General features: G+C 47.3%; 2 protein-coding genes across 11 annotated transcripts in view; both read right to left on the bottom strand.

Annotated features, from left to right (window-relative positions):
* MYRF (myelin regulatory factor) overlaps positions 1-13,748 on the bottom strand; it is an 83,871-nt gene extending 70,123 nt beyond the window's left edge. For both annotated transcript variants that reach the window (XM_075048380.1, XM_075048381.1), the window contains exons 1-2: positions 13,718-13,748; positions 12,550-12,663 (exon numbers count right to left, since the gene is read on the bottom strand). In XM_075048380.1, coding sequence (XP_074904481.1) covers positions 12,550-12,663; positions 13,718-13,748 — 145 coding nt within the window. The remainder of the gene's footprint in view (positions 1-12,549; positions 12,664-13,717) is intronic.
* Positions 1,906-20,667, bottom strand: part of DAGLA (diacylglycerol lipase alpha) — an 80,120-nt gene continuing 61,358 nt past the window's right edge. For 6 of the 9 annotated variants that reach the window (XM_075048384.1, XM_075048386.1, XM_075048387.1 and 3 more), the window contains 2 exons: positions 19,904-20,085; positions 1,907-15,746 (listed from right to left, as the gene is read on the bottom strand). In XM_075048384.1, coding sequence (XP_074904485.1) covers positions 14,819-15,746; positions 19,904-20,085 — 1,110 coding nt within the window. In that variant the 3' untranslated portion in view covers positions 1,907-14,818. Of the gene's footprint in view, positions 15,747-17,671; positions 18,268-18,680; positions 19,150-19,903; positions 20,086-20,667 lie in introns of those variants that run through there. The other 3 variants (XR_012653220.1, XM_075048388.1, XM_075048390.1) reach the window with 3 other exon arrangements.

The raw sequence follows: 20,667 nt of genomic DNA, 5'->3' as shown, positions 1-20,667 counted from the left end.
TTTCTTGTTACTATGCTCTACCAAACTTGCCTCTGTTGAACTCAGCGCCTTCCTCCTGTTCTCGTAACTGGGCTTTGTTTGAGGACACAGAAAGGCAGAGGGAAACGCAAAGAGACTGGCGAGAGTTAACATTAGCACAGTACAAACAAGAGTGTCGTTTGCTCTGGGGTCATTGGCCGTGTTAGCTTCAACATCACTGATACTGTTATCAGGGATGTGTTAAGGTACATCCTAGATTGCTCTGCCTGCGTCCTGCGAACAGCCTGTGTTGCCGAGACAGCCTGAATGCGGAACCAAAGCCCCTGTCCGCACAGCCTCAGTAGGGCACCCGCCGCCGGGCAGAGGGGCATTGTTTTCTCTTCGTTGCAAGATGCCCCTCGCCATATCGCCAGCGCTTTCCAGCTTAGGAGAGCCCTTGCTGCTCACACACCAAGGCAACGGCTGGATGAAGGATTGGTGAATGACGTCAACTCTCCATACTCTCCGACATACCCAACTCATTCTCCCTTGAATGGCGCTGATGTAACTGGATTGAGCAAGTCTAAATACAGGCCGTCCGAAGAGCCAGGGCTTGTACCACAAGTGCAGCCACTTGATTTCTTTCCTTGGTTTTGCACTTACACAAATATTCCCACCCTAAATACCCTTTCTCCTTACTCTCCATCCTCCTTTGGCCTTACACAGCCAGCATCCTTCTCTATGGCTGTCTCTGAGGCAGCCAGCACAGCAATCAGCATGCAATCCTGTGAAATCAAGGTACACTTAATTCTTCCCCCAGCCCCCCCCACATCTCCCCTCCTCTCTGTGGGTCACTCCCTCCAAGCTGCCCGAAAACTTTCATCTTTGTGCTGTAACATCTCCTTGCCTCAAACACTGCTGCAATTCTTCCACTCCTCAGCAAGCGTGGTTATTCTGGGAGCCCCCTGCCAGCTGTGCAGAATGGAGGCATTTCATAATGGAAGTTGTGCAGCCACCTAAACAAAATGCTGCTTGCTTGGGCTGCCTCTCACTCATGATTCAGGCAATTCCTGCCAGTTTCTAGGCAAACTGGGACTCCAGGGAGCCTTGCTGGGAGCCTCCTCCCCAGCCTGGAGGGTGCAATGGAGCCTCCATTCCCAGGAGCTCTGTTTGTATCCAAAACACGGTGAAACGCCAAGCAGAGGTACCCCCCAGTAGTTTTGGGGCAAGGTGCCTCAAATCAACACACAGCTGCAGCAGGAGACCAGTTTGGCTCTGCTGGCAAACAACTCTGTCACACAGCGCAGAACAAAAACATCAAAGTGACAGGCACAGAGGCGTTTGTGGACATGATGGACTATCAAAGTTGAGGAAGATGTCCTCAGGGAAGCCCCTCCAGATTAGTACTCCCTCATCAGCAGCACCAGTGCTAGAGCATACATTCGTACAAGAACACAAAATCACCTTGAGTCTTCCAGGTGACCCAACACACGCCACCACAAGGGCCAATACAGTCAGATCAGGCAGGCAGAGCTCGGTCAGCCCAAGGAGATCTGTGCCTGCTTTGACTGCGAGCGTCATGCTTTGACTGCAAGCCTCCTTCGGTATCAGCCCACGGACAGAGTTAAGACAGCAGAGGATGCAAACTCGCCCTTCTCCAACGCCCTGTACGCACCCAAGGTAGCTCCCACACTGCTGGAGGCGGAAGCAGACCGCTGCGGGCTCCTTCTGTTATCTCCTCTTGGCAAGAGAACTGCACTGATAAATCTCTCGCTGGTTATTCATTAACTGCAAGAGGTTCGTTCCCAAGATGGAGAGAACACCACCATTGATTTAAAAAGAATAAAGGACAGTCATCAGCAAGGGACACCCGTCCTGGGAGACCTCTCCATCACGGGAAACTGGCACAGTCAGAAGCCCAAGGGCTCAAACCACCACCGCTGGTATTCAGAACAACTACGGGAGCATTCGCAGAAAAAAAGATTGGTCCAAAACTTTTGGACAGGTTAGAAAGGACCCCACAGAGCTCGTGCCAGTTCATGGTACACCTGAGACCTTCCAGCAGTGAGACCCGCACCCCCAGAGGCCAGCCCCTCACATCTATTATCGTTTTTCCCCAGGCCTGCACTTGCCAGCTGCAGAGCAAGCACTGGCAGCGGGCAGAGAGCAGTATTTCAATCCTGGGGGTGCTCAGCTGGGCACTGGAAACCCCTGGACTGGGGAAGCGCCCAAGGCAGGCAGCGCTGCCAGCACGGGCACAGCACCCTCTGCTGCAGCACGGCCGACCAACACGGGGCACCTCGGACCGGGCACACCAACCGCCTGAAGGAAAAAGTCGCATGTCCGCCTCTGTGCCTCTGGACAAGGAAATCGAGGTTTGATCGAGCCCCTCTGCTGACTTTGAGAGGAACAAACAAGCCCACAAAAGCTGGGCTCGCCTCTCAAGGAAGCTCGCTAACTGGAGGAACGGAAGCGTAAGTAGAGATTGCTGAAAAGGCAGGGAAATTCAAATGCTGTCAGAAGAGCTCGTATATTCTCACATGAGTGGTTTTGGAACAATACATGCAGGCTACATGGGTCTCTGCTGCATGAGTTGCATCCTTCTATAACACACGAGCTCTGCTGTTGTGGCCTGTTATAAGCTCTGACCCACACTCTTCCTCTCCTATATCACCACCTGCCACTCTTCCACTTCTGCAGTTTTCCAAGTTTTTCCTTACACTGAGGCAGACTGACCTGGCTCCTGATCACTTTGTACTAATCTGGCCTCCTCAGACAACTAAGCATCACCCTGTAATTGCAAGTAATACCCCTATTTTCTCTATTGTACTGTTAATTGAAAGCACTAAGTTAACCTGCATCAAAGCACTGAGAGCTAGAGACACCACCCAGCTAGAAATCCTTCCATAAATTGTTTTTATTTCCCTTAAGCTTAACACTGTTCCCTAGAAAAATCAGTTGGTCGAGTAAGATTTTATATAATGCAACTGACCAGACCATTACCTCTTCTGAAAAGTACAGACTAATTAAATAACTTTTCATAGCACAATTTTTAAAATATACTTTCTGTACAATCACCTTCAAATCACTTTCTTAACTTTTTTCTCTTTTCTAACTGAAGTACAACCTAGCATCCTTGAAAAAACTGATAAACTAGTTTCTACAAAGCTGGTTTCCATTTACAAGTAATTAACAATTAGATCACAGCTTTAATTACTTCCATATTTCCATTAGTTTTCACTCATTTTCTTTGCTTGCTTGGGAATGCATCAGTCTAGCTTAAAAATTGTTTGAAAATTTGTTCTCTGGATGCTTTATGGCCAATGGGTTGAAGAACACTTTTCTCAGTAAGCTGGAAATTTCTCCTATGGCCACCAACACACCAAACAGCCAGACAGTCTTCCTGGAAGCAACTACATCCCTAGCTACATTCAACAGCTAAGGCTTTTAATAGTAAAACATGTTTTAAAGCAACATCCACCATGCCTGCCGTGTACACATTCATGTATTTTTCTCCCTTATAACTATATTAAAACAGTCACTCCTAAGCATAGATTATTTTATGTTTATACAAGGGTAGTATCCAGAGTTTTATGTTTTTCTTTCCCCACAAGAGGAAGTGTTTACAGAAGAGGCAATATCCTTTTATGAGACTGATACAATTACGGGTAGGAAAAAACCCACAAAACAAAACCAAAGCATCAGGCAGGCACTTATACATACCAGCACTTTTTATAGGCATTTTTATAGGAACTCAGTAGTTCAGCCACCTTTGAGCTCTTAATTCCCTGATAGTCTCTTCAGGAGCAACCATAAAAACTATTCCATGCAGCCATTAATAGGATTACTTTCTTCCAGGCATTCCTTTTCCTGCCTGTTTTTCTCATGACTGGCCAGAAGGCTCCTGTTCCTCTCCTGAAGCTGTTCCACTGGCTCCCCTTACTCTCCTTCTCTCTGACCCTGTTAAACCACAAGTCCTGCTTTCCCCTTTCCAGAATATGAATTACTATGGCATTATTCAGAGGTAGTGTAAACAGCACCAGGCATTGAGATCCTGCTTTATAAACCTACACAAAAACATGTCGCCTGCTCTGCAGGGCACTTAGTGCCAGGCTTCTGTGAAACTCTTGCTCACCAGTTTGAACTCACCTTCTTTGCAGAAGGATCCCAGCACATTGCTATTTTTCCACAGGGCAGATGTCTACACTATTCTTGCTCCTCTTCTCTCCCTGCCCCTTTCTCTTACCCTTCCAAAGAGTCCCTAGTTATCAACTGCCTTTGTTTGCACTAATGTCATTCTTCTCGTATGGCATGTTGAATTCAAGTACTTGTAACTCAATACATCAAGTTTCTTCCTTAATTCTCTTCTCCACTGAAGAAGAGAGATTGCTAGAGCTGAGCCTCCTGCAGTTTCCACCCTTGGCTGCATGGGGCCAAGCTGGAGCTAGCGAGTGCTGCACAGAAAAGTAGGGCGTAGAAGTGTCAACCTGGTCTCAAGGGACTGAGATATTACCCAAAGTGTTTTTCCCCCTCCATCAAAGGCTGAGATCCAGAACAGGCAGAGCTAGCGAGGTGACAATCAGCCCCACTAGCAGCTAAATTGTTCCCCAGAGCATTCCAGAGAGCTGTAGCAATGCACCAACACCATATTCCTCGTCCCTCTGCAGTAAGAGAGCACAGTACAGTTTCTTCCAACTCTCAAACTCACATGCAATCCTTTAAGGCATAACATCAGGCAAATCACAACTATCATTCTCCAGGTCAGACTTGGGAACAGTCACATACACCAGTCATGCTTCTACATCCATTTTATACACAGTGCCATATAATATACAGAAACTTTTATATACATATATCTTTATATAATATGCTATATTAATCTGTATCTTTACAGCAATATTAGTTTGGATCTTTCATACATAGGTACAAAAAGTCACATGAGAATGGCACATGAGGAGTGCTTTAGTTTCCTTGTAGTCTTCATGCTGGGGCAGCTCGGAGCAGGGATTCAGAGGGCAGCATTCCCAGGATGGGCAGCGACCTCTTGGTTGAGCATGGGGACACAGGATCCTGTGCTGTCTCCCCACTGATTGCATATGCAAGTGCTCTAAGCCCTGCAAGAGGCAGTCTGAGCAGCTCGGAGCTCGCTAGAAGGACTGTTTCTCCCATAAACGCAAAAGGCTTCAGCTATAAAGAGGCAATTGGGGTCAAAGAGTTAATTCATAGCTACCCTACTCTGAGGTGCCCCAGCACATAATGTGAGATAGGTGACAGAAGCAGGCAGAAGGGCTTTTCCATAGAGACATTGGTGTCCGCTGACAGAGAGAGAAGTGGGAGGCAAGGGAGTTATTGTATGCCATTGCTGCGTGGGCCCCCTCCCAGCAGACAGCTCCAGTCCTACGGAGGCCATCCAGCTGGGCTCCACCCACCACAGCTGGCACTAAAAAGCACAAAAAGATGAGAAAAGAAATAGTTTCTGCCAGTTCCTCTGGTCTTGCTGTCTCTGCTCACTCACAGCCATTAGGGAGGACAGGCCAGACTGGTGGCTGTCACAGCAGGATACTGGAACAGACAGCCGAGCCAAAGGAAAGGGTCTTACAGGGCAGAGCGCTCCTCTCCTGCTGCCCCACACGCACAGGCAGGGAGGCGCAACCCATCACCAATAATCCCTGTGTTGACAATAGTAATTAAGTTTATCACTAGGACAGGAGGTTGAGAATATTCCCTGGACATCACCTCTTCAGTCAGCTGCAGCATGTGTGGAGGGAAAGCTGGGAAGCTGTAGCCTCAGTAGCTGCAGATGTTGCCACTTTGCCACCAGACAGTGGCCATCAGCAAGCGCTGCGGACATACTGATAAAGGAGTTAAGACCCAAAAAGGTGCATGGCAGTGGTCTAGAAAACACATCGGGATGTGACAGCTTGGCACATATAACATCCCTTAAGTAGTGCATCAAGACAGGACAGACCGTACAGGCACATGCCACCAAGCCAGCCTGAGTGCTGAGTGATGCACACACTGCTTGGGGCTCCCTCCTCCTGGCACTGCCATGTGCACCAGGTACCTCCAACTCTGAGCCATCAGAACTGCACAAAGCCCGTGACGGAAAACAAGGCAGGGGAATTCCAATAAAAAACAAAATGAAGGCTTATTCCTATGCTGCTCTGTGTTTAATGATTTTGCAGAAATAAATAAGTAGCCAGATAGGGGCCCCCTCATCATACAGATATGCTGGGCAGGTAGAAAACTTCAGTAAATGAAAAACAGAGCACAGGATGACATGGTGAGGTCCGAGGTCTCAAACACAGCAATGAAAGCAGCAAAAATGCCCAACTCTCTAAAAAGAGAGCTTACCTTTGGAAGATGGCTGTTCCAGAGCCAGTGAGAGAAATACCAGTAAATCAAAACTGCAGCGGACAGTTCAGGATATGTTAAGTCCCTTTCAGCAAAAGTTCTTGCAAAAGCAGAGTCAGATCTTGAAGAGTGGAAAGAGTTTTTACTCACAAATAGACCTGAGAGGAAGTGTTACTTGTGAACAGACCTGTTAAACACTGACTGAGGTCACATACACCAAAGGTAGGAAGTGGTAGAAAGTCTTCCCTTTCTACTGCAGAGAAAACACTCGCTTTGCACAAGACGAGGTTCTAGATCAGAAGGGGCTGGCAGGGTAACTGCAGTGTGGGTTCGAGGAAACAGCCTGCCTCAGATCAGGCTTTGCTATGGGCACTTGGATATGACCTCAGGCAGCAGGGGACAGTGGGAAAATCTGGCAAGTCCTAGCGGAGGCAGAAAGAGAGTGCCCAGCAGCAAGGGCAACTCTGAACCAGTCCTTGGCCACACTGTATTCCCTTTCATACATCCAGAGAAGAAATAATGCGCAGAAGTGGGAAAGGAAGCTGGCAGATGTCTGGTCCTAAGCAGGCGGCTTGACCTCAAGCCAAGGGAAAACAAAGGCACAACAGGTACGAACTGAAGAAAACAAGCGAAAAAGAAAACAACAGTAACAGAGACAGCAAAGTGCTTGGAGACAGCTGAAGCTTTTTAGGACTGCAAGTCCCTACGACAAAGCAGGGAATTGCTCTCTTCTTAATTGTTTCGAATTTCCAGGGTGCATGCCCTTAAGCAACCTAAGTTTAGGCTAACAACATCCTCCCGCGCAGAGCGTAACAGCTCACAGGGAAGTGCTAGGCACAGATACAGTCAGGAGATGGGGAAGACAGAAGTTTGGCAGTTTGCGGTACTCCTGCCACACAAGGAAGCCAACAGCCTTGCTGCTCTGCAGAACACACTGCCCTCTGCACAGCAGGCTATTGTTATACAGCAAGGGATCTCCTTCCTAAAATATTTCTCCACTCTAATGACACAGAGTTTACAAATTAATAGGGTTTAAGTTTCAGGCTCTGTCCGCCACAGATCTAACACCTACCCATCTTGGCAGTGAAGGCCACGACTCTCAGAGCCGGAATACAAAACTCAGAAGCAAACAAACCACAGGGCCCCCCAGGCTTGTCTGTGCCATCTCACCTGTCAGGTCTCACTGCAAGGGGTAGTGGCTCCTCTCTGGAACAGAACAGAGCAGACACACAGCCTGCTGAGGAGCTGGCAAGGGGGAGAAGGACATCAATGAATGCTGATACAGTCTATTTCACATATCTCTCACACTTGACCCACAACACCAGTAAGACCATCTGACTGGAGAGCAAGGAACTCCCAGGCCAAGTCCCACCTCCCAGCTGCAGTCTTTCTTTCCTCTCATTCTTCCCATAGCTGCCAAGAAGGGGCAATGTTTGCCTCCAGCAGGATGCACTCTGCCTGCAACATGGAGTGTTGCCTCCTCCATGCAGGAGCACCGTGAGAGGGAGCTTTGGCACAAGAGATGCAGTTCTTCCCTAAATACAGCGCTGCAGTTCAGTACTGCACAGGCTCCAAGAACGTGCAACAAGCCTGATTCAGCCGGTACTTCCCAATGCTTCAGAGCAATATATTCCTTCATGCAGAGAATCAGAGCAGTCTGTGCAAAACCGCTGCTGCATTTCCAACCCTCCCTTTCCTTAGGCCGGCTAAAGAGGCACCAAGTACACTGCAAGTAGAGAAGAAGCTGCCATTTCACAGCTAGGAAACCACCACCACCTGTGTTAAATCTGTCTGGGTTTTTAAACTGAGCTTTCAGGTTCAGTGCGGTAGATATTTGACTCATTTCCCTTTTACTTCCCTGTACTTCTGTAACTCATTACTTTTTCTGCTACAGAACTCCAGGGAGGGAGCACTTAGCCAACAAATATCTACTCGCCCTATGCTTTTCCCAACTAGAAAGAGGATCACACAGATTGTCTATGTACTTCCTAAAGTGCAGAGCAGCTCTGTGAGAGTCTGTTGGCAGCAGCATAATTAAATAACAGCTCTCAGCAAAAATCCAGCTTTCATGGGGTGAATTTAAACAGAAGGGATGACAAACAAGTGACAGCATGGAAGGATTGTCAGCAAAAGCCATCTCAGATTTCAGTTGTCTGAGCAGAAAGGAACAAATGTAATGCTACAGATTGGAGGAAAGCTGAAGGAGCTTTTAAGCAAAAAGCAAAGCTGCTAGGTTTGTTGAGGGCTAGAGGTTATTTTAAATGTCTGCCAGTATTTCTGCATTACATTTAAAGACTTATAAATCATTTTATCAGCTAATTACTGACCTGTGTGGCTTAACATGCTCTGCAGGCAGCAGTGGCGACCACCATATCTAAAAAAATGGAAATCAAATGCTACTGCTACACTTGCTGCAAAGCCAGAATGTCTTCCTACTGCCAAGGGAAGAGAATATCCCAGCAGGAGGTACGCATAAGCACAAAGTGAACCCAGCATCAAGCAGAGTTCCAACCCAGCCAATTCCCAAGGCAAACACAGAAGGGCTTCTGTTGACCATGGAAATGCAACAGGGTAGGCTAGAACACCCTCCAGCATCACTGTTCTGTTGGGATTTAGATGCAGGCCACATTGATGAGTATGTGCAGTACTTAGGTGTGCACATGGCATCCACTCACCAGCAGAAACAAGGAACTTGTAGCTCAGTAGCTAAACTTTAAGACGCTCCAAATTTCACTACATCTAAAAAAATCCATTCGTTCAGGTTGTAAAACGCGCAAAGGATCCCAAATACAGCTTACATAGGTAATAGGTATCCTGTTCTGCTATGAGAAAGGTCTAACAACTATCCTAGGAAAGGGGCAAGTTAACAGGGTGCCAATACAATGCAAACAACAAAGCACGTATATTTTGGGCTAGCTAGCACTGATGCTCCTTCTCCCAGTCTTCCCTATAAGGATATAACCACAAAAGACAAACTCTAAACACACCAACACATGCATTTCAGCAATGATTAACCCAAACTAATCACCATTGCAAGGGATAATTCTGATTATTCATATGCCCCAATTTGTAAATTAAACAGGGTATCTGTGTGGGTAATTCAATGAAAATATTGATCTTTGCCTGCAGGCAGATAAAGCTGAGAAAACATTTAAGTTCATAAAAAAATATATTAGAAGAGGCCATTTTGCAAAACATACAGATCTCATCACCCCATCTAAAAGCAGGATACAGGAAGGATTAAAATTAATTTAAAAGTGGGAAGCAGTAGTAACCAGAAACATGGAAAACCTTTTTAGAGAGAGCATTAAGACTGGGGCCCACATGAATCTAGAGCAGTGAAAAATCAGAGACACCTGATAAAGAAACAAAATCACTTAAGATATCAAGGGAAGGTTTAAAAACCCCTCTTAATTAGGCCCAGATTACAAACAGTGAAACTGAGCAGAGGGGAACCTTATTAGGAGATGATATTTGAAAAAGTAATGCCATATTCATCCAGTTTGCTGCGCTTGATACAGATCAGCCCTGTTCTGTTTCTTTTGATAGAGACAGGACACGGCAACAAGTCAAACTCGCACAGCAGAAACAGCTCCAAGGAGCACACACTGATCCTGTATCCCCGTGCTTGGTGCTCTTCCTCGTTCTTACATGCCCTTGTGACAACACCACCTACTTCTCACCTAAATCCCGTTCCTGTTTGGGACCTTCAGCTGTTACTGCAATCTAAACGTCTATGTCCTAAAAGCATAGGAGTGAGAGTCACTGGATTTGTACATCTACACTCACAACCAGCTTTGCCATCTCAGTCCACTGTAGAGAGCAAAAGGTCCTCATACGATTCCTGTTTACTTTGAAAAAAGTTCTTTAGAAGTTGCAGAAATTAGGAATGAACACTGAAAATACTGACCACAGATCAGGTAAGCAAAAGCTAGAGATAGCTAAAGAACTTCACGGTGTTGACAGCACTCTGACCTTTCTAGATAGCCTTAGTTGCTACAGAGGGCAGCAGCCCTCTCAAGTGAATCAAGACAGGAACCCCGTTCAGCTGTTTTGGGTCATCATAGGGAATAGCTTACCCATGCTTAAGTGGTGCTATCAAGGATGTGGACTAAGACACCACCATCCTAAGACAGAGCAACCAAGAAGAGAGATAAGCTGGCTCCTGGTTATGTGACAGGAATAGGGAGCAAAGAAAAGAGGAAAGGTTAGAGAGCAGCAGTTATAAGAAAAAAATGCATGTTCCAAATAGAGAGGGCTGCTCCCCAGCAAAGGAGAGGGGATAATGGTAAGTATTGGAGAAGAGCTTACTTTCTGTTCAGCACTTGCACATACTCAGCACAGCAGGATCCTAAATTCTTGGCACTGCTGCAATTAAAGCAACAATAAAAGCAATTATTACTGATGCAGAAGAGCCTTCAAAACCACAGCCAGCCAACATTACATACTAAGGGCTTGACGATCAAAACTCACTGGAATATTATCAATGGGATTATTTTATTCCACTTTGGACAAGCCCAAAAGGGCTAGAGTGCAGCTTATAGGTGCAAAAAAAGGACAGCAGTACCAAACCCTTCACACCTTGTGAGTGAGCACAATCACAGCAGGGTCAGAAGCCGTTTTTAACTAAGCTGTTGGATGGAGTTCAACATGCACCTAGTTAAGGGCCTCCCATGTTGCCCCTGAATGCTTCAAGGCTTCAGGATTACATTCTACTACAGTCTGCTGAGAATATCACGAACAAGTGTGCAACAGCAAGTACCAATTACACAGTCAGCTGAAATCTGCTGCACCAGGGGATCGTGGAAAAGGGCAGAGTACCCTGCTAGACTCTTTGGCAAAGCTTCTTTCACTTACAGAGCTTTAATTTTAAGGTGCACAAAGCCTACTCTCTGCTCTCCAGGAACCACGTGGCCTCAGCTCCACTCCTTTACCAAACAGCTCAGAGGGGATTTTAAGGATGTGCCATTGAACTTGGCGAACTGTTGGCCCCTTAGCTAGGGTCTAGGGCGTCAGGCACTATGAACTGCGCTTCCAGCACTGCCTCCACATGGGATGGAACACCCTATTGAAATATCAAGGAAACATATAAAGATTAGAAGGCACAAAGCTCAAGAGTAGCAACCAGAAGCCAAGAGATTAAGAAATCTGAAGATGCTTCATGCTTCCCAAGACAGCTGCACATCAGAGTAGAGTGAGGGCAGAGAAAGCAGGCAATAGTATGCAGTACAAATGAAGGAGGTAGCACAGGCTTAGAATTTATTTTAACTTTCCAGATATGCTCTTCCAGGATGAAATAGGAGATCAGCCTGTCCAAATGCTCTTATAGCAAAGGAGCAATGAGAATCAAGACACAGACACACATTTAAAGCAGAAATAATGCAAAGAACATGGATTTACTTTGTAAGGACTGGGAACAGATCTGTTGGTCAAGAGAGAACAGAAACCAGGAATTACCCATAATGTGATACAACAAGAACCTTAACTAAAAGGGCTTTTTTGCACTTTTACTGCCTTGATCTATGGCAAGCCCAGGTCACAAGCATTAGGTATTTCCAGGCTTTTTAGAAGCAGCCTAATAATCACAGAGCACAAAGCAAGCAAAAAAATGCAGCATGCCAGGCTGCTTCCTGCTACAGCTGGTCAGGGCAAGGTAACCCCATTCCCCTGGGACACAGTTCCAATGGCACAGAGAAGGAAACAGTCACGCACAATGACTGTGTCTTCCAGGACATAGAAGATGTACGCCCAGGTCAGGAGTGGCTTTCTAGTGCAATATTGCAACCCATTAAACATCATCAGGTCACTACTGAAACACCAATTTTTTCTTAAGAGGGAGATAATCCACCTTCCCCGCCTTGGGTCATCTCCCCACCATCCTTGGGTAGGGCACCAGTAGTTCCACCTAGTCTCAAAGATAGTCATCTCCTAATACCTCACTGCCAGGGACAGAGATGATTTTCATTAATGTTCGTAAAGTGCTTTGCAGATATAAAGCTCTGCCTAAGTGCTAAGTGTTATTACTACCCATTTTCTGCCAACAACTAAAGGCAGAAATGAACTCCTTTTCCCTACTCTATCAACATCTGTCAGCAGTCTGCATCAGGAGGTGAGCTAGCCTGCTAGCCCCAGCCTCCCTACACTTCAGCTTCCCTTTCCCCCTCAAAACTACCCAGTTTGTGCGTATTCCTGGACATGACCGTTTTAGTGTTTGTGTGTGCAGCAATTCAGCCTTACCCTGTGGTCTGCAATAGTGGATGATCTGACAGCATTTACACAGCTGTTCTATATGAGCTCCTGAACCATACAAGCTCTCAGCAAGGGGAACAATACTGCTCTTTTCTGAAGGACCTACAAAGAAAAAAGTAACTTCTTGTTGCTCAGAATGAAAGCATTTTTCTTTTCCAAATTACTTTGAATTCAGAGGGGCTTCTTCCCTCCAATTCAAGACAGTATAGAAAAGGTCACCTTTGGAACCTAAACCATAGGGACAGTTTTTTACTGCCCATTTAACAATGTCCCTGCACTTCTAAAGGCCCTGTAATTTGTAAGCAGCAGGGGACAAGGGGACACAGCATCCCACACTAAATTGTTGAGTGGGAGATCGGCACTTGGACACAAAGTCCAGTGCACTTCTGTACACCTGAAGTTATTTACATCAACGCACACTGGCTATAAAGTGCTCTTGTTCTGAACTGATGGCATTTGATACCACTCATGCTCCATTTGTGTGGCACCCAGGACAGCACAGCCACGACCCATGCCTGGGGCTTCCAGAGACTACTCCATGAACACAGCTAGAAGCTAGAGATAACAGGAGCTGAGGGATATGCCATGAGCTAAGCTCCTGGGAAGCACAGCATCCTCCCACAATGGAAATACCACAGCTAAGGAGGGCAAAAACATCTCTGTGATAAGGAAGTTAAAATAGGAATTTCTTTTCCACTGAGGGAGGACAGAGCTCCAGTGAGACTAATTGGTAACTCACTGAGCTTTAATATGAAGGTGTTTTATCAATTAAAGGTCTTCTACTGGTCCCAGTATATATTACTTTCTAGATAGGTAGTTTCTCTCCTGCTTCCATCATTGGAAAGTCCCTGCCTAGATAAGTCTATAGCAGACTCCTCCAGGCACTGAGGGCCTGCACAGCAGTACTCAGGTAGTTTTACTAGCAACTTGGTCAAGCTTTGCAATGCAGTGTTGTGCAATGGGGAAGTGGACAAGGGAGGATGGGCAAGGGAAGCACCCAGCTTCCCCCAGACTCTGACCCACTTCAAAAGTAGGGGACTTGCAATCATACCTGCCCATCCTCTCTACCCTCAGTCCCCAGAGGGAACAGCACAGGAAGGAGAGAATGAACATGCTTTTTGCTTAGGGAAAGCCTCCCTGTTTGCTTAATAAATACCTTCCAAAAAGCTTAGCAGCTCTGTAAACATACAAGAGATTTCAATACATAGTAAAAGTTCGTCTTTTCCCTGAACTCCCAATGACAGAGGCTGGCACTGATCTGCAATTACTGCGTATGGGTGGTGTGAGGACCCAGCAGAGTCCAGGAGAGGCTCCCAGGCTCCACAGGGGCCAGGCAAATAATGCTAGGTGTTGAGAAGCCTGTTAAATTTTTAAGTTGATGCATCCATGCAGCTCTGAGATGAGAATCCTGTCAGTCCTGCAGGAATGTCGCCAGCTCAGAGTGGTCCAGGGAACTTAGAAGTGATGATGGTGACATCCAGGAGAACTCTTTCTGGCAAAGGAGGGACATGGCAGAGGGCTTTGGCTCTTCAGAACAGTGTCCTTCCCTCTCAGCAGCAGCCTGGTGGTCACTGAACACAGAAGTACTCAGGGGAAAGAAAACACAGTGCCAGCCCCATTCTTGCTGTGCCTGGCCAGGGGAGGGGAGACTGCATTTGGGGAAAATACAGCCCCAATGGCTTTAAAACAGGAGTGTCCTACAAAAGCAGCAATCCCCATGGAAGTGTGACGAATTGGATCTTGGGCCAGATCTGACATGGTAGTGCAACAGGGCCCAAAGTCTCAATCCGCTCATTTCCAAGACCACTGACACAGTACCAAGGGGGTGATCTGGCCTGGCCCCCTTGCTTCTGTCTATCCAATCCTCAAGCTTCAGAGAATCCACCCCTTCACCCCAGAGGATTCCCTGAAGCAGGGTATCTCACTCCCAAACTCAGCAGGTGCCCTGCGGCAAGGAATCTGCCTCTGAAATGAAATGAGACAGGCTGAGGTAGGGAACTTGCATCTACCTTTAGTGACTCAGACCCTCTTAGTGTAGCAGGCCTTCTGAGGCAATGCTTCTTCTCCCAGCTGCAAGCATGGGACTCAGGCACAATCCATCCTCCAGACATCAGTGTGCCACCACTGTGTCACCCCAGAAGAAATGTTTCCAGCTGTCTCCTCTGATCTGAACTGCCCGATGACCACCTCCTCCAAGTATTATCCCAGCACTCAGCCTATGGGATCAGCTCTCAGAGCCGCACCCCTTTACCCTGCACTAGAGGGCTGAAATCATGAGGTCGTCCTGCTTGGCAGGGCTGGTTACATGCCCAGAGGGGGTGGAAGTCCGGATTTTGTCAGTGGCCAGGCACTCCTGGCTGCTCACGCCTGTGGGAGTGATGTCCATGAGTTCTCCAGATGAACTAAGGGGGAAAGAGGGTGAGACAGAGATGCCCGACGAAGGATCTGTTGAGCCTGCAAACACCCTCGGGGGCTTTGGGACTAGGTTGGGTTCATATTGTGCCCTCAACAGGATCTCCTGATCACTGACAGACTTGGGCATCTCTGCAAAGTCACTGGAGCTGTCTGACACCATCATGCAGTAGATGTCCTGGAAGGAGCTGCTTTTGCTATCCAAATTAAAGAGGCTGTCTATGAACTCAGCAAACTCCAGCACTTGAGGACTGGGAACATCAGTGAGCCGTCCATTCTGGAGGGACAGCTCCTCACGAGGGGCTAAGGAAACACGGTCCCCCTCACTGCTGGCCCCCTCCTCGCTGCAGCGTCGCTGGGGGGTAGTGCCACCACTGTTGAGCACATTGTCGGGGGGTTGAGTTTCCTGGGAGTGCTTGGAGAGGCTATCAGCAGCCAGCAGCTCTGTCCGCGAGCTGAGGGAGGGGTTCTCCTCAGGGATAACAGGGTCTATATAAAAGCAGTGTGTCTCATCCTTCTCCATGACAGCATGGAGGCTGGGGGAGCCCCGGATGCTCCGAAAACCAGAGGAACGCCTTGAATCAAAGCTGTAGATGGATTCATTGTCCGAGAGGCTCTCCATGGTCGCGAGAGGGGCACGACGGTCCTGCAGCTCCACAGACAGACGTTCCTTTGTATCCAGGAGCAGCAGCTCCACAGGGTCTTTCTGCACAGGAGAAAGCGGCTTTGTCTCATAAAACCCCTCCAAGCTTATTTCAGAATGGGACTTGCTCCTGCAATGAGAAACAGACAAAGTGAGGCTGCATTGCTCCACAGACCCACAAGCTGCCAGAACAGCCAGAGAAACCAAGTCTTGGGCACAGAGTTCCTCATACACACTGAGGGTCCATGTCATTGCTCTAATCGGAGCCATCCACAACCGCAAGAAACCTCTTATCTCCCCATCCTCCCCACTGAAAATATTAGGTACAGTTTCTTCACTCTGCAAACTCAGGTTCTTGCCCTTCTCCCTTTTCTCCTAGCTAAATATCTTCTCTCTCAAGCATCATTTTCACTTAGCACTATGGTTCTGCTCCCAGTGAAACTTGCAGCACTTCTAACTGAAGCCCCTCAAAACACGGTGCAGTCTCCACACATGCAAACCCCTCTCTCGCCCAACACCTCTGTATTAGAGAGGATTGAGGCAAGAGAGGTTAAAGGACTTGCCTACAGTTAATCTACTACTTTTCTTCTCACACTCTGAACCTCTCCAGTGTCATGCCTTCCCCTCCTTCTCCATGCTGGCAATCCCTACCTTACCTACCACAAATGCCAGGAGGTGTTAGAGCACTGACCATGACCAATTCAGCTACCACTTCAGGTAGCAGATTTTATAATAGGTAAAAAAAGCAATTTACTCAGCTTAAGACAGGTAAAGACACCAGTCACACTAAGACTTTTAAGAATCAGGCAGGCTTCTCCAGAAAGACACCATGTCAAAGACACCGGGAAGGAGCTTCCCATACCAGACATACACAAAGCCTGGGATGAGCTGCAGCCAAAGCAACAGCCCTAAAGGAAAGGAGGAAATATCTGGGAAAAGATTCTGAGCTTGGGAGGACTGCTGCACCTGCCAAAAGGACACAACATATAGGGAAAGGCTTAGAAGTTAGGCCAATATTTGATCCCTTTGTAACTTCAATAGAGTAATAGTCATCTGAGAACAGGTTACAAGAACCCCAAAAGAGGGAGTCTGACACAGTAAGCTGGCTCTAACCTTGAATTCAACACAACCAACCTACAACTGTTTCCACCCTAGCACCTCCCTTAAGCGTCTCTGCCCTCTCCCTTGTTCCTTTCCCTTTCATAACTCAGAATTCCCTCTTTGCTTTCACTAACCTCAAAGGGAAGCAACTCCTTGGGTCTACTCTGGCTATGGCACAGAAACCACCACTCCTCTCCCTGCTGCCTGACCTAGTTCATTTTCTCAGTCTTATTGTAGCCTTCACAAATGTGGGCCAATCCCTGTTCCTGCTGTTTCACCACAGCTGCAGTTCTGTTTCTAAGCTCTCCTTCACTTTCTCTGACCATTCACTCTCTCTGTGACAAGAGCCTTGCCATCTTCATATTATTTGCTGTCTTATTGTCCTGGTTTTGGCTGGGATAGAGTTGATTTTCTTTCTAGTAGCTGGCATGGTGTTATGTTTCAGATTTAGTATGAGAAGAATGTTGATAACACACTGATGTTTTCAGTTGTTGCTAAGTAGTGTTTATACTAGGTCAAGTATTTTTCAGCTTCTCATGCCCAGCCAGCAAGAAGGCTGGAGGGGCACAAGAAGTTGGGAGGGGACACAGCCAGGACAGCTGACCCAAACTGGCCAAAGGGATATTCCATACCATGAGATGTCATGCCCAGTATATAAACTGGGGGGAGTTGGCCAGGAGGGGCAGATTGCTGCTTGGAACTGACTGGGCATCGGTGAGTGGTAAGCAAATGCAATCTGCATCACTTGTTTTGTATATTCCAATCCTTTTATTATTATTATTGTCATATTATTACTATTACCATTATTATTTTCTTCCTTTCTGTCCTATTGTTGTAGTTTAAGCCCAGCCAGCAACAAACACCATGAAGCCGCTCACTCACTCCTCTCCCCCACAGTGGGATGAGGAGGAGAAAATATAAAGAAAAGCTTGTGGGTCAAGACAAGGGAGGGATCACTCACCACTTACAGTCACAGGCAAAAGACAGACTCAACTTGGGGAAAAAAACCAAAATCAATTTAATTTACTACCAATCAAAACAAAACAAGGATAATAGGAAGTAAAACCAAATCTTAAAACACCTTCCCCACCCCTCCCTCCTTCCTGGCTCAACTCCACTCCCAATTTTCTCCACCTCCTCCCCCTGAGCAGTGCAGGGGGACAGGGAATGGGGGTTGGGGTCAGTTCATCACACATTGTCTCTGCTGCTCCTTCCTCCTCAGGGGGAGGACTCCTCGCTCTTTCTTTTCTCCAGCATGGTGTCTATCCCATGCGAGACAGTTCTCCACAAACTTCTGCAGCGTGGCTCCTTCCCATGGGCTGCAGTTCTTCACAAACTGCTCCAGCATGGGTCCCTTCCACAGGCTGCAGTCCTTCATGAACTGCTCCAGTGTGGGTCCTTTCTGTGGGCTGCAGTCCTTCAGGCACAGACTGTTCCAGCGCAGGCTCTCCCATGGAGTCCTGGCCATCTTCAGGGACATCCCCCTGCTCCGGCGTCGGCTCCTCCCCGGGCTGCAGGTGGGCATCTGCTCCCCTGCTCACCTCCATGGGCTGCAGAGGGACAGCCTGCTGTCTTACCATGGGGTGCAAGGGCATCCCCTCCAGCACACCTCCTCCCCTCCTTCTTCACTGACCTCGGTATCTGAATAGGGGTTTTCTCTCACATTCCACTCCCCTCCCCGCTGCAGGTTTCCCCTCTTAAATCTGTTCTCCCAGAGGCGCTACCACCATCACTGATGGGCTTGGCTTTGACCAGCAGCAGGTCCGACTTGGAGCCGGGGAAGCTTCTAGCAGCCTCTCACAGGACCCCCCCCCCCCTTAGCCCCCTCCCCTGCTACCAAAACCCCACCACACAAACCGAAAACACCTATTAAACTGCCTATCTCAACCCACAAGTTTTACTCCCTCCCCCCCCCCCCCATTCTCTCCCCCATCCCACTGGGTGGTGGGGGAAGTGAGGAGTGGCTGCGTGGTGCTCAGTTGCTGGCTGGGGTTAAACCACAACACTTATCTATCTTGTAAATTTAAATCTCACTCATGTTATCTCAAGGATACTCAGCTGTCCATCACTCAGCACAGACCATCTCACCCTGCCTCTTCCCCCACACACAGAGCTTCTTGTTGGGTCTTTCCACCTCAAATCTCCATAGAAGTGCTTCCCTTGCAAAGAAATAATCGCCTCCCACCCATAACACTGTCTTCTGTTCCTACTCACAATCCCATTTGCTATCTCTGACTACAAACCATCTTCCCTGTTTTGTCTGCAAATTTGCCCTACATAATGCAATTCTGTGACAGAAGTCATGTGTTCCAACTTTGAAATAAGCCTTTACCTACATTTTTATGTTTATTTTCTTTGTTTCTTGCAAGTCTGTGGTCCTGCAATGCCTCGAATATCTGAAATTCTGCAAGGAGTCTCTCTGCCTTTAGCTCCTGGAGGAAAGTGTTTAGGTACACCATAAAGAACAAGTTCTTCCCCAAACCACTCCTCCATATACCTTCTAGATGTTCCTCCACCTTTTGGTCTTTGCCAGACTACTGATGTTAGTGCTCAGTGATGGTCCAGCTTTTGGAAAACAACCCCTGTAGGAACACCTTCAGTACTCAGAACATGCCTTTTCCCCTTGCCTGCTTGCCACTGGACTGAGCTTCCTGCTCTTGTCCTTCACAAACAGGACACCAACTACTCTCCCCTCATCTGTATCCATGTTCCCAGATTGTCCTGTTTATAAACATTACACAAGTCACATCATAAAGTAGCTTTAAGTGCAGATCTTCTGGTAAGCTTATGGCTTTCACTGCTTCTCAGCTTTTGAGAATCACCATATTGGCTATCTTTGGGCACATAATTCGCACAGGAAAACAGAAATTTAGCTGCAGGACTGCAAGCTTTGTCTTAACAGTTTCAGGGAAAACCCCATTTGTCTGAGTACGGAGAAAAGGAAGTTTCTTCCATACCCTTATCTTCTGGGTTCTCCTGACCTTGCTGCACTCACAGATTCTTGAGCAACACAAAGGATATTTTCCCCCCAGCATGACACAAGACATGCTGAAGCTAAGTAAAAGTCTCACAAAGGCAGCCCGTGGACCTATCCTTTCCAAAAACATTGATCACAATGCCCCAAGAGGAAGAGGACCCACACCTAGAGCCAACAACCCTTCAAAGAAATCAAAGATATATCCTTACTTAGTACTGCTGTTCCTTCTGTCCACTGTTAGGGCTCCAGTTCCGATCTGCACTGAGGGTCCACTAGGTAAGGGCTGACTCTGGAAGATCAGCTCTGGGGTGAGATCCACTTCTGTAGGACTCACCATCACTTTGGCTGCAGAAAGTAAAGCTGTTTTCCCCTTGTTGTAATTCTCCAAGACCTATTCAAGGCAAGCAGAGGAACAGTAGTGCTTTACTGGAGATATCAGCTTCGCTATTCTCAGCTCAGGACTTCCAAACAGCTGGATTTGCTTGTTTCTTAGCAATACTTTCTGCAAGCACAGGGCAAGATCTTGAGATAAAGGATTATATCAACAAACTCTGACATACTTTATCCTGTCAGAATGCCCTGCTGCAAATCCAATGCTGGGGAGGTAACTGGCAGGATGCTGGCAGGAGCAGCCTTCAGACCAGCAGGGCAGAGGAGACTTGGCTAAATCTCCACGGTAGAACTGCAGGGCTAGGAACTGTAGCTTAATGGCAGAGACCCATTCTACAACCATTATACATAAGCTCAATCACCCCTCAGACTAACAGAGGGGCTGCAGCCACAGCATGGAGGACTTCTGTCACAGCTTGGATTTCACCTGACCTGCAGCCTGTAACGGGCAGTTCTGAAAAAAGGAACCAAACAACAGCCAGCCTCATATTATTATGATATTCAATTTGGAAAGACAACTTAGTCTGGGACTCTGTGTATTGGGATGGAGATCTACATTCCATTTCCAGACCTCATTAATTCA

Source organism: Buteo buteo, chromosome 16 (assembly GCF_964188355.1).
Source record: "Buteo buteo chromosome 16, bButBut1.hap1.1, whole genome shotgun sequence".
Classification (NCBI taxonomy): Eukaryota; Metazoa; Chordata; class Aves; order Accipitriformes; family Accipitridae; genus Buteo; species Buteo buteo.
Note: the sequence above shows the minus strand (reverse complement) of the source record. Positions and strands in the feature narration are given on the sequence as shown.